The following is a 13,306-nucleotide window of genomic DNA, read 5'->3' as shown; positions in this document are numbered from 1 at the left end:
CTTTTCTTAAGAGAAAACACTAAAGTTCTTGGTTCCAATTTGATCTCTTTCTCATTTCAAGCATGCATTCTGTTTTTTCTATAATCCCACTAAGTGCCCTTTCATGCGCTGCTAAGGAGTGTGAGTAAAGCTACAAAGTTTTCTTTTTAGACACCAACAATCTTCTCAATAATTGTAGCTTCTCTGCGTAACTTTAATTAACAATAGCATTTATTTGACAATTTTCTTACAAATTCTATAATTACAACAAATTAATTCTTGCTAGTTTGATGTTTCAATAACCACAAAATTTTGGCTTTATTTATTCTACCAGAATAAATTCTTTCTTTCAGATAAATTATAAACACACTAAGCAAGACTGAATTTCTCACTTACTAGTCATGTTCTGTCTTAGAAGCCCTCTAATGAAAACACGTTTGTTTCCTACATTTAAAGAAATTATTTGCATATCAGTTATTTATGTGTGTGCATTTTTTGTATGTCACTGATCTCTTATCCTTGAATAAATAATTCACAACATTCTTTGTGTTGGCAGGGAAAATTAAATAGTTTTAAATTAATGAAAAGTGTCAAAAGATGTTTTAGTTTTTTCTTATACACTGATTTCTTATTGCCATCCACTGTCCCTCTAGTCCCTCCCACTATTCTTGCTATTCTAGAAATTCTATAAGAATCTTTTAAATTCGGTATTCCTATGCCATCATCTTACCCTCAGAACCCTAGACAAACCATTTAATAATCTTGCTCTATATTCATTCTACCACAAAAGCTTAGAGCTGGAAGGATTCGTGGAATTTTCTAAAGCTAGATAGTAAGGAATGACAAAAATCAATCACTGTACCACATAGTACTCATCTGCTTTAATACATCATAGTATTAAGACACAGAACACTTACTTGTATTCGTCATAGACTTCTTGTTTGGGAAGTGAAGTCTCAGGATGCTCCTCTAAGGTATTCCGAATCCAGGAAAAAGCATGCATCTGCTGTGCCCGACTAGATGACATGGCATTCTGATCACTAATTATAAAACATAGACAAATTTTAGCTGAACTAGATAGCAATTCCATTAATAATTTTTAAAAGCAAAGCCTAAATGTTATGTTAAAAACATAAGTGTATTTAGCTTCTTAGAAGCCTTCGTGAGAAACACACAATCGTTTCTCTTAAACGAGAAGCACTCACTTTAACCACTTCAAAGCCTTGTTAGAAGTGAATGGACTGTTAAATTCTTTTCTATATGCTGTAGTTGGAATTAAAATCTTTTTCTTTTGAAAAAAATATTAATCAAATTGAGCTCATGACATATGGTGGATATTCAGGAATCTATATACAAATTGCTCATTTGTGATTGTGAGCCAGTTTTTACAATCAGTGTCAGACTGCAATTATGGACCTGTCCCATTCCTGGTTTGGATCCTAAAGAATGATAGGTGGTGGGGATATTACAAATATCCCCAAATATTAGGTATTTGTTTTAGCCAAAATCAACTCTGTGTGAATATACTTACTTGCCCATTCATTTGCCTATACTTACTAAACCATTAAATGTTTAAAACTGATATTATGATAAATTCTTTATGTTCCATTTGGTATGCACACTCAAAGAATATGCCATGTAGAAGTACCTACCATGAAATCATACTAAACACCCCATCTCTAAAATTCATGGGAGAGATCTCAAGAGGATCAATCTCCCACTACAACCCTTCTCACAACTAGGCTCTTTGCATAGACTACCATGTCTACCCCAAAACATGAATTTATTATTTGGTAGTACTTTTATAAACTGAGCTCATGAAATTGGCATTATTGACAATACAAGGCAAGCTATTCTGACTCTGACATTCATCTCAGCCTCCTAGAAGAGTCATCTGATTCCAAAATATTGAGCACATTTTTAGGTCAGGAAATGATTTACATACTTATTACATTTGGTATGAGGCAGGACAGGTAAAAGCAAGAAAATTTTTATTGCATTTCTTTTTAAGGGCAATTTTAAATGAGTACAATATTGGAAATAACATATGAGAAAAATGAATCCTCAGAAATACTAAAAGGTAATTAAACACTTAAGAATAGAATCTGAAGAACAGTTTTTTCCACTTAAGTATTTTTAATGATGAAACTAAAGCAATACCTCAAGCACTTAAAGTGAGGTATATCTACCATGAATTATGCTGAACCCTGTACTTCCTTTTCCCCCCTCTTATCCCATGATGTGCTTACTTATCACTACATTTAAAACAACCCCACACTTTATTCATCAAGAATACTTATTTGGTAATTCTTTGGTTTTCTGTTCTTTTTTTCACAATTTTGTATACTGTATAAATACTCCCACTGATCTATACAACAAAATCCACCTTATATTTCAAAGTATTTAGCTAGCTCCACAAATGAATTAGTAAAAACTGCAGGTAAATACTCAACTGACATAGATATGAATAATTTGCATTGATATGGATTTTGCTTTAGTGATTTAAATTTAAGGTCAATTTTGTTATATGTATATGCATTTCTGATCTTGATTAAGGTATTGTGATTGAGTAGTTCATTTAAAAATGTAATGTATAATTAGGAAATATAGGTTGTTAATGAATAATCATCGGTAATAGTCAAGCTTGTAGTCATGTTAGTTAGATTTTCTAGATATATAGATATATTTCAGTTAGTTAGATAGGCATTCTTCATATCTTCAAAAGACTACAGAATATGGCATTTTAAATGATTTAATAACTTAGGACTGTTCATGACAGTGAGACATGTCTGCTCCTGGCAGCACCAATCTACTTCAAGAAGATGATGGGCATCGAAGAGGATCCTTATGGAGTTTGATAGCAATTTGCGCAAGAAACTGCTCTTGCCTGGACTGTTGCAGAAAATGGACACAAAGAACCCCCAGAGAGAGGACTGCTGAAATTGCCTAAAGGCCGAAGATGGATGCCCAACGGTACAGAGGAACTTTGGGTGACTGTCTAGGCAGCGAGATGTCTCTGTCATTTCTAGAGTTTGGAAGTTGCTTGTTTCTTGTTTACTTAGGTAATATTATATTCTTCTGGAGTCTTTGATGGAGTTGAAGAAGATAGATATAGCTTTCCTTAGTTATGATAAAAGATAAAGTAGATATAAATACTGTAACTGTAATTCTTACTTGATAACTGTTTTGTTATATGTAATTTTGCTATGTTAAAGTTAAAGCCTTCTTTTTTGTTTAAACAGAAAAAAGGGGAAATGATGTGGGAGGGTCTTCTGTTTGAGTTGATTTCATTGGTTAATAAAGAAACTGCCTGGCTCATTTGATTGGCCAGCCCTTAGGTGGGCAGAGTAGACAGAACAGAATGCTGGGAAGGGAAGTTAATAAACTGCCATGCCTCTCCTGTCTGAGCCAGGCGCGATGAAGCTCTGGCCCAAGATGGACGTATGCTAGAATCTTCCTGGTAGAAGTTTATTAGTTATGGGTTAATCAAGATGTGAGTAAGAGGCTGAAACTAATGGGCCAGGCAGTGTTTAAATGAATATAGTGTGTGTGTTGTTATTTTGGGCCATAAGCTAGCCAGGTGGCCAGGGAACAGGGTGGCGGGAACGTGGCCCACAGCTCATCACTACACTTAACCCAATATTATCAAAGACCCAAATGATCTATTCTTTTGCCAGTCTGTGTTCTGAAAAGCTTAGGACTACTAAAACAACAGCCAATCATAATGCACACAGCTTAGCACCATCCTCCAAACAAGGTAGCTGTGACAAAGGCAAGGATAGAGCTACCTTTTCTCTGCACTGCTGAGACCAGAAGGCAGCTGAAGGTAGAGGTAGAGTTTCTCTAGGTCTGTAAACTTCTCAACTTCTTGCTGGAAACAAAGGGTAAAAAGAAAGACCATTAAAACATTTCCTCCCAAATAAACTTATTAGTATTTCCCCAAAAGCTACTTGTGTTTTTCTAATTTTCAAATACCTAAAATGTGACTAATGCTAAAGGAAGTTTAAAAAACTGAAATAAAACCAACAAACCCTCTGAACTATGCAGGTGACATTATAGTTTGAATTTCGTCAGTGGCTTCTATTTGGGTTACACTCATGTTATAACTCTTTTTTAATGAAGATATCCATGGTAACTTATTTCAAGCAAAACTAAAGTAATGGAAAGTAAACTGGTTAGTGCTATTTCTGATGACAGAATTTTGGGGGGGGGGTTGTGAGGGTGGAGGAGGTCTTTTCAAGACAGGATCATTCTATTATACAGCTCTGGCTGTCCTGGAACTCTTGACATATTTGAGGCTGGCCTTGAACTCAAAGAGATCCACCTGCCTCAGCTTCCTGAAAGCTGGTATTACCGATATCACCATGCCTAACTCAGAATTTATTCTTTTTGTTTGTTTTTTCAGACAGGGTTTCTCTGACAGTCCTAGCTGTCCTGGAACTAGCTCTTGTAGACCATGCTAGCTCCCAACTCACAGAGATCACCTGCCTCTGCCTCCTGAGTGCCACCATTGCCTGGCTCAGAATTTATTCTTAATAAATCACAGTTTAAACACAGATTCAATTTTGAAGGGAAAATAACCCCACAACCCTGAACAGTCAATTAATTTTGTTTATGTGTGTTATTTACAATTGTACACATGTATGTATACATGGCACATAGAGGCCAGAAGAGGATACTGAATGTCTTCCTACATTGCACTGTTTTATTTCCTTGAGAAATGTCTCTCACTTTACCTGGAGTTGGCCGTTTACTGGCTAGACTGGTGGTCGGTAAGCCTTAGTGATACTCCCATCTCTCCCCACCTCCCTCAGCAACACTGGGAGTATAGGTGCAGGTTCATGCCCTGGCTTCTTATGTGGGTGCTGGAGACCCAAATACAATTCCTTATGCCTGTGCAGAAAACACTCTTACCTACTGAGCAATATCTTTAGACCACAACAATCTGTTCTTATTAACAAAATTTACCCAAAAATTTAATTTTAGACAATTCACAAAGTGATTTAATCTATTATTTCCATAAAGGTCCTAAATGTACATCTCAAAACTCCCATCACCAAATGGTTTTTGTTCTAATACCTAAGGAGCTATATCTCTTAAAGAAAAACTAAACAAAAAATAGGCATTCTTTCTTCAATTTTTCATTGATGAACCTTTTTTTCTTAGTTCCTACAATGTGCAGTTTTGGAGTTTGTTTAATTCTTCACAGTGTATTCCAGATTAATTTTACAGTTGGGCCATTAACATTTGCCCCATGGTCTTTTAGTCTTTTTATTTTCACTGCCACAGTAGTCTAGATCTTTTAGCTCATTCTTTACCAACAAAAGAGAGTTCATTTACTCAGTACACGTTTTGGGTTTGCTATAGTTCACAAATTAATCAAGAGAATCATATAGCTATACCATGTATTCTATATTGTACAAATACTTGAACACAGCACAATAAAGATCAACACCACAAATATTTTTGTCCTTAAGAACTTAAGACAAAAAAAAAACCAAAAAAACCCCGAAAACAAAAAAAAAAACAAAAAAAGAAAAGAACTTATGTAATTTTGCTATGTTAAAGTTGAAGCCTTTCTTTTTTGTTTAAACAGAAAAAGGGGAAATGATGGAGGAGAGTTATCTGTCTATGTTATTTTCATTGGTTAATTAATAAAGAAAACTGCCTTGGCCCTTTAAGAGAACAGAAAATTAGGTAGGCGGAGTAGACAGAACAGAATGCAGGGTAGCAGGAGTGGGGAGACACTTCAGGCAGTCGCCATAGTGAGTCTCCATGTTTCTCCTCTCCGAGATGGACGCAGGTTAAGATCTCTCCTGGTAAGCCACACCTCGTGGTGCTACACAGATTACTAAATATGGGTTAAAGGAAGATGTGAGAATTAGCCAGTAAGAGGCTGAAACTATGGGCCAGGCAGTGTTTTAAAAGAATACAGTTTCCGTGTAATTATTTTGGGCAAAGCTAGCGGGTGGCGGGCCACAGCCCCGCCGCTCCTTCTACAGATTGGTGCTCCTTCTACAGATTGGCGCGTGTAATTATTTTGGGTGTAAAGCTAGCCGGTGGCCGGGTGGCGGGACGCAGCCCCCGCCGCTTCCTTCTACATCTGTTTCTCTTTTAGACAGATTCAAACTCCTTTTCTTTCTTCCTTCTTTCCTTCCTTTCTTCCTTCCTTCCCTCCTCCTCCTCCTTCTCCTCCTCCTCCTTCTTCTTCTTATTATTACAAATTTTCACCTCCTCCCCTCCTCCCATTTCCCTTTCCCTCCCTTAACTGCCCCTTCCTCTCTCTCCAGTCCAAAGAGCAGTCAGCGTTCCCTGCCCTGTGGGAAGTCCAAGGTCCTCCCCGCTCCATCCAGGTCTAGGAAAGTGAGCATCCAAACAGACTAGGTTCCCACAAAGCCAGTACATGGAGTAGAATCAAAACCCAGTGCCATTGTCCTTGGCTTCTCAGTCAGCCCTCCATGTAAGCCACGTTCAGAGAGTCCGGTTTGCTCACATGCTCCATCAGATTCAAACTCTTATAGCCAAAGGTGACCTTGAACTAACAGGTCTGCTGAGGGATAATGCTTCTGTACACTATAAAGATTTGTCACTCATATTAATTTAGTAAAACGCTGACTGGTCAGCAGCCAGACTATGAGAATTCTGGGAAGAGGAAAGGCAGAGACTGAGTCACCAGTCAGATACAGAGGAAGCAAGATGAGACTGACTTATTGAGAAAATGTACCAAGCCACCTGGCTAAACATAGACAAGAATTGTGGGTTAATTTAAGTTGTAAGAGCTAATTAATAATAAGCCTGAGCTAAAAGGCCAGTTTATAGTTAATATAAGTCTCTGTGTGTTTCTTTAGGATTAAATGGCTGCAGGACCAGCTGAGGCAGAAACTTCCATCTACAGAGATCCCTCTTGTCTTTGTCTCGTGAGTCCTGGAATTAAAGGTGTGTGTCACCACTCCCTAGCTTCTAGTAGTTTTAACTCTGAGCTTCAAGCAAACTTCATTTGTTAAAACACAAACAAAATATCATTACACCTCTGCCATAATAAACTTATTATAAGTTAGCTGTTCTCAACCATCCTAATGCTGTGACCCTCTAATATAATATCACCTCATGTATGGTGACCCCAACCATAAAATTATTTTGTTGCTATTTTATAACTGATATTTTGCTACTGTTAAGAATTGTAATGTAAATATCTGCTATATGACCTTAAAGGGATCATTACCCACAGGTTGAAAACTGCTGCTCTAAGTGAGAGAAACCATTCACAAGAGGTCTAGGCATATTAGTGACCCCCCCTACTTCACCCCAGGCAATGATAAGGGAAGTGTAGTCACTGCTTAATGGGCACAATATTGTCTCTCAATTAGATGCAAACATTTTGGAATTAGATTATTACTTGCACTGTACTGTGAATATATGTGTAAATATGAGTAATGGTAAAATTTATGTTATATTATCAGAAAAATTTATAGTTTAGGGATGGCAGAGACGGCTCAGAGGTTAATGCACTTGCTGCTTTTACAGAGAAATTGGGTTAAATTCCCAGAGCTCACAACTAGGGACCCAACATTCTCTTCTTTTTCTTTCTTTTGTTTTATGAGACTGAGTTTCTCTGTGTGGCCCTTGCTACCCTGGAACTCACTCAGTAGACCAGACTGGCCTTGAACTCAGAGGTCTTCCTGCCTCTGACTCTCCAGTGTTAGGATTAAAGATGTGTGCCACCACACATGGATCCAACATTTTCTTTTCGCTTTGTTTTTTTTTGACAGGGTTTCTCTGTAACTTTGGAGCCTCTCTTAGAACTGGCTCTGTAGAACTGGATGCCCTTGAACTCACAGGGATCCGCATGCACCAACACTACCCAGCCCCACCGTTCTTTTCTAACCTCTATGGGCAATAGGCACACACATCATACACATATATACATGTAGGCAAAATACTCATAAACATGAAATAAAATAAAAAAATCTTAAAAACAAAGTACACCATCTATAGTTTATAACAGAGACCTCATGTTAAAAACAATGACAGATACCAACACCCCCTTATCACAAGACTTAAGTTTTCACTTTTTAAAAGACAATCTTAAAGTTATAAAAATGGTTTGAGGCTTAAGATAAGCCTCAAGTACTACCTAATTTATTGAATAAACTGGATGAAAACTGATAAACAAAACAAAACAAAAAAACAGCTATGCGGCAACAGTTTAAAAATACACAGCTTTCTTGGCCTCTTCCTCTAAACTTCAAACATATATACAAAACAAAACAAACAACTGAAATCCTTGTTAACAACTCAACTTGAATTAAAGCTTCTAACACTATCCTGTTTGTTCCTTGATTTGGATCCTAATATTTATTCAGAAATATGTTCAGCTTATAGATAATTAATTTTAATGTATGGATTCACTTAATAATGCTTTCTATTATCAGATTATACTTTCCCTATCATCAAACATGAAGCTTTATCTGTTTTGTTCTAATTAATTCTTTTGTGAGGTAAAATCCTAAAAGATAAGATAAAGTCCAACAGGAAACTTTCAATTTTGTTTTTAAAGATCTAAAATTATAAAACATCACACAAAGTACAGAGAGAACAGATAGGCATGCATTACAATGCTACATTTGCTTCTAATTTTCTGACATCCCTTCAGTGGCAAATACAATAAAAATATCTGTATACCCACTGTTTAAAACATTAATGTAATAGAATCAGTCTAAAATGCTGATCAATAGATAAAAGATAAACAAAATGTGATACTTACAATGGCAATTTTATTCAGCCACAAAGAAAATCATCTCATTTGTAAGAAAATAAATAGAAACAAATAAGCCAGGCTCATAAATACTGAGTATTTTCTTCTTCATGTGCATTTTGGGGGGCATAAAAATAAAAGTGTGACTATTACAGATGTTTAAAAGGAAAAGAAACAGAGGGTTGAGGATGAGAGAAAGCGATGGGAGGGTGATCACCATTGAGATGTCAAATGCATTTATGAACAAGTCAGAAGAAAAGCTACTGTTTTACACAATCAGTATATGCTAGTAAAAAAGGATAATGAAAAGGCATAATGTTCATTATTCTGAGAGTAAATTATCACAAAGATTCACTATTTTAAACACTAATGATATTATTTGTGTCCCTTGTGTCCTTGTGAGTTTTTACAACATGTGTCTCTAAAAGTAGAAATATAGTCAACAATTGTACAGTTTTAACTTTATTAATTTCTAATTACTTCCCCCAAATTGTTATGCCAACTTATATTACCAGCAACAATGTTAGGATTTTTCCATATTTTTGTTAAAACTTACATTTTACATTTTAAATAATTTTTTGTTTGTTTGTTAGCTTTGTTTTGTTTTTTCAAGACAGGGTTTCTCTGTGTAACAGCCCTAGCTATCTTGGAACTAGCTCTCATCGACCAGGCTGGCCCTGGCAGGCCTCAGTGCTGGGATTAAAGGCGTGCACCACCACCCCTGGCTCTTTTAAATAATCTTATGACGTGAAATGCTTTATTTCATCCATCATTTTGTAAGTAGTAATGAGTATGGCCACACTGAGCTTTAATACAATGACTCTGAAGTTGTTCCAGGACAGGCAGATCTGAAACCTGGATTTTTAACAAGTGCTACTGAGACCGCTGCTCAGCGATTATGCCTCTGCGGTCAAAGGACCTTTCATGCCGAGTACACACTCAACACAAGGGCTCTTCACCACAGACAGGGTACACTAGTCCCCAGGAGTTACGTGTGCTCAGACGATTTTTCTCTTAGTGGTAAGTATCTATTCATTTTCTTTTTGGAGACAAATGACACAAGTTTTCTGATGTTCCAGGTAGTCAAATACATCAGTCTCTTCATTCATAATCCCAAGCCCCAACACTTTGTTTCACAGAATTAAATAAGACAGAGGGAAAGATATGAGAACTCCATTTTCCATGTTTGTTGTCTTAATTTTTAATTTCCTAACTTCTATAAAAATTAGGGGGAGTTACAGACGTGTATGATTTCCTTTTATAGGGTACCTACATTAACGATGTAAAAGGAAATTGTTTTTCTATTCCAGTCCTAGAAACATCAAGCAACTAGGAGAGCAGACACTTTATATTATATTTGATTACTTTAAGAATTTGGCCTTCTACTTACAAACCTATTGAACTAGGTATGAAGTGAAAATGGTTTAATTTCTCTGCTTTGCTATAAGGAATGTGATCTAAGTACACTTGGAAGACGTTGAGTTACTAAGGGTCAGGGAAGGAAAAATGAACTAAGTTAAATAAGCAAACTTCAGGAAAACTGTAGTGTTGTGGTTTGAGCAAGGCCCCCATAGATTCATAGACTTCAATACTTGTCCCCAGTTGGTGAAACTATTTGGGAAGGATTAAGAGGTGTGGCCTGGCTAGAGAAAGTATGTCATCAAGGGCAGGCTCTGAGGTTTCAAAAGACTCATTTCATTCCCAGCAAGCCTTCCTCTTTCTCTGTCTTATCACTGTGGATCAAAATGTGAGCTTTCACCTTTTTCTTTGCTGTCAGCAGGGACTATCTAGAAATCAAAACAAAACAAAGCAAAAAAACTCCTTACAATTTACTTCATCCATAATTATGTGTGGAGAAATTACAGTGCTAAGAATCCCAAGGTGCTGCAATGTGAATGCTGGCAAATTCATTTACCAAGATAGGACTATAATGTGATTCTAAGCAGATTATGTTTATAATACTGTGAAAGTTCTATATCTAACAGTATGAGTAGATTTTAATAAGAAAGAAAAAAATTAAAGAGATTATCAAAGAACATTCTCTGTATTTAAGAAAAGCTCGCATTTAGGAATGTGGTTTCAAATACACTTTGGGTTTTTATGTTAATTTTATTTATTTATCTGCTTAATTCTTAAAAATTGGATTAATAGTAATACATTAAAAGAAAATTATACGAAAGAAACAACATGGAAATTTTTCAACTAAATAAAAATAACACAGATAATTAGAACATCTTTACTAAGTTACTCCAAGGCTATCTCACAAAATAAACCTATCTTCCAACTATAAGCATTTAAAAGCCATGGTGTATTTTAATTAGATACTCCAAAATGTAATTTTAGTTTTAGTCAAGTCTGGGTTAGTATGCTGACCTTAGTTAGCATTTAGCATTCACTATAAAATGCTTCCTCTAGCAGAGGAAGAAAGGAACTTTTCAAATGGTCCATGCTTTATACAAACCTCTCTAATGACGTATTGTAGTATACACATTGGCAGGGCAGGAAGTATATAATCTCTCTTAGAAGGCCTCATTTTACTATCAGTCTGGTTCTCAGAAAGCATATATCCTATATTCTAGTGTTCCCAACCACTTTTAGTCCATCCATCACTTTAGCAGTTAAGAATAATAAGATAATTCTCTTCCCATTTAAAATAATCATGAAACACACTTGAAAGTTTCAAAATTAAATGAAATCACTCATTCATGCAGATTTAAGTATTTAGTACATTCTAGGTATTATTTATATTTTAGTAACATAAAATGGAAAAATAAAATTTATGTACATAATAAAGATAAATGCTGTAAGCAAAAAAAAATGTTGGGAAGCATAGTTTAAAACAAAAGCATTGACACAAAGCAAAAAGGCAAATGCTTTGCACAATGGCTGACCTATAGCAGAGATTCCTACAAGATACTGTTATTCTTTGTTATATTCAACTTCGTTATATTTTGCTTTCTATTGACTGAGTATTGTAATGGTGCCAGAAACAATGATAGGAGGTAGTACACATTATTACAATACAAAAATAGAGGCTCCCCCCTTTCTGTCCTCATATAGATAATTATGGTTTCCCCAACCCTATAAAGAATGATTCTTGGAAGAACTTTGCCCACAAAGACGCTAACACAAACTCCAATGTCAAGCATTGTAATACAAATAGAGAACACTTAAGTAAAATATCTTTGCTGAGGATGTAGAGTATGGTGGGAATTAAAAAGAGTTGAGAATTCCTATCACTCCTGAAAGAGAACTCAGGCACAACTGCTAGCGTGTGGGAAGATAGGTTTAGTGTACTGCATTTTCACCAGAAGCCAGAGACCAATATTCCCACAGTGAACTCTTTCACATTTGAAATAGAAAAATCAATTCAATATTCTGATACAACGAAGAAAAGTAATTAGACATAAACTGAAGGGGAATAAAGTACTATTCATTAATAATATAATTAAGTAGCCATAAAGTGTTAAAGCCTCTACATAAAATTACTATATTTAGAGGGCTAGAGAGTTAAAAGCACTAGCTGCTGTTGCAGAGGACCTGGATTTCCCAGCACTCACAGTTGGCTTAAAACCCCTGCAACTCTAGCTCCAGGGGAATTCAACATCTTCTGGTCTCTGCAGGCATTGTATACACGAGGTGCCTTTACATATATGCAGGCAAAAATCTTGTAAACAAAAAATAAAAAAATAATCACTGTATTTAGTTTATAAGTAGTGAGGGTGCATGACAAAAGATCAATATAAATATAGGCAATAGTCACTGGCTAACAAAAATTTTTAATTACCAACCACAACAGCATCAAACTTTAAAAAATTTAATATTTAGGAATAGTTTTAAGAAAATTTGTACACGGAGTGGGAGGGAAGTAGGAGGAGGGGAGGAAGTGGAAATTTTGATTCCTACTATTTATAAAGTAATAAAAAATTATCAAAGAAAAAAAAGAAAATTTGTATGAAATCTATGAGAACGCTATAAAAGTGTATTGAGAGAAATTATGGAAGAACCAATTAGTAGTGACATCCCAGTCTCATAGGGGAGGACTTTGATAAAGTCACTGCAATTCCAATAAAAGTATTAATGGAACAATTTTTCTAAAATAGAAATTGACAAAGTAATTCTAAAACTTGTATGGAAATGGCAAAAAGAATTTGAGTTGTTTGTAGGTCTGTAATTCAGACTTCATACAAAGTGATAGCAGACAAGACAATGAGGTGATGTCATTGATGTGGAGGGGAACACAGTCTAGAAAAAGACCTGTACATTATGATTTTTGTTCGGCTACACAATTCTCAATAAATGATTCTGGAACAGTTAGACACCCATCCAAGTGGTAAATATCAACTGAAGACAAAAAGCAAATTCAATATCAAAATGATTCAAAGATCAAAAAGAAAAGGCTAAGCTATACAAATTTTAGAAGGAAATATGCTAAACTTTCCATGGGGAGGTTAAAATATTAGGAAAAGGCTAAGATGTTGGAAAGGCTGGGCAGTTGTGGCGTATGCCTTTAATCCCAGCACTTGGGAGGCAGAGACAAAGGTCTGCATTCAGACTTGTCTACAGCAAAAC

General features: G+C 35.8%; 1 protein-coding gene across 3 annotated transcripts in view; it reads right to left on the bottom strand.

The window, feature by feature from the left end:
• Positions 1-13,306, bottom strand: part of Rfx7 (regulatory factor X7) — a 96,324-nt gene that overhangs the window by 26,019 nt on the left and 56,999 nt on the right. For all 3 annotated transcript variants that reach the window (XM_038321432.2, XM_038321431.2, XM_038321430.2), the window contains 2 exons: positions 3,768-3,850; positions 897-1,019 (listed from right to left, as the gene is read on the bottom strand). In XM_038321432.2, coding sequence (XP_038177360.1) covers positions 897-1,006 — 110 coding nt within the window. In that variant the 5' untranslated portion in view covers positions 1,007-1,019; positions 3,768-3,850. The remainder of the gene's footprint in view (positions 1-896; positions 1,020-3,767; positions 3,851-13,306) is intronic.

The sequence above is a fragment of the Arvicola amphibius genome, chromosome 3 (genome assembly GCF_903992535.2).
Source record: "Arvicola amphibius chromosome 3, mArvAmp1.2, whole genome shotgun sequence".
Taxonomy (NCBI): Eukaryota; Metazoa; Chordata; class Mammalia; order Rodentia; family Cricetidae; genus Arvicola; species Arvicola amphibius.
The sequence above is the reverse complement of the archived record's forward strand: the minus strand, read 5'-3'. Positions and strand labels throughout refer to the sequence as shown.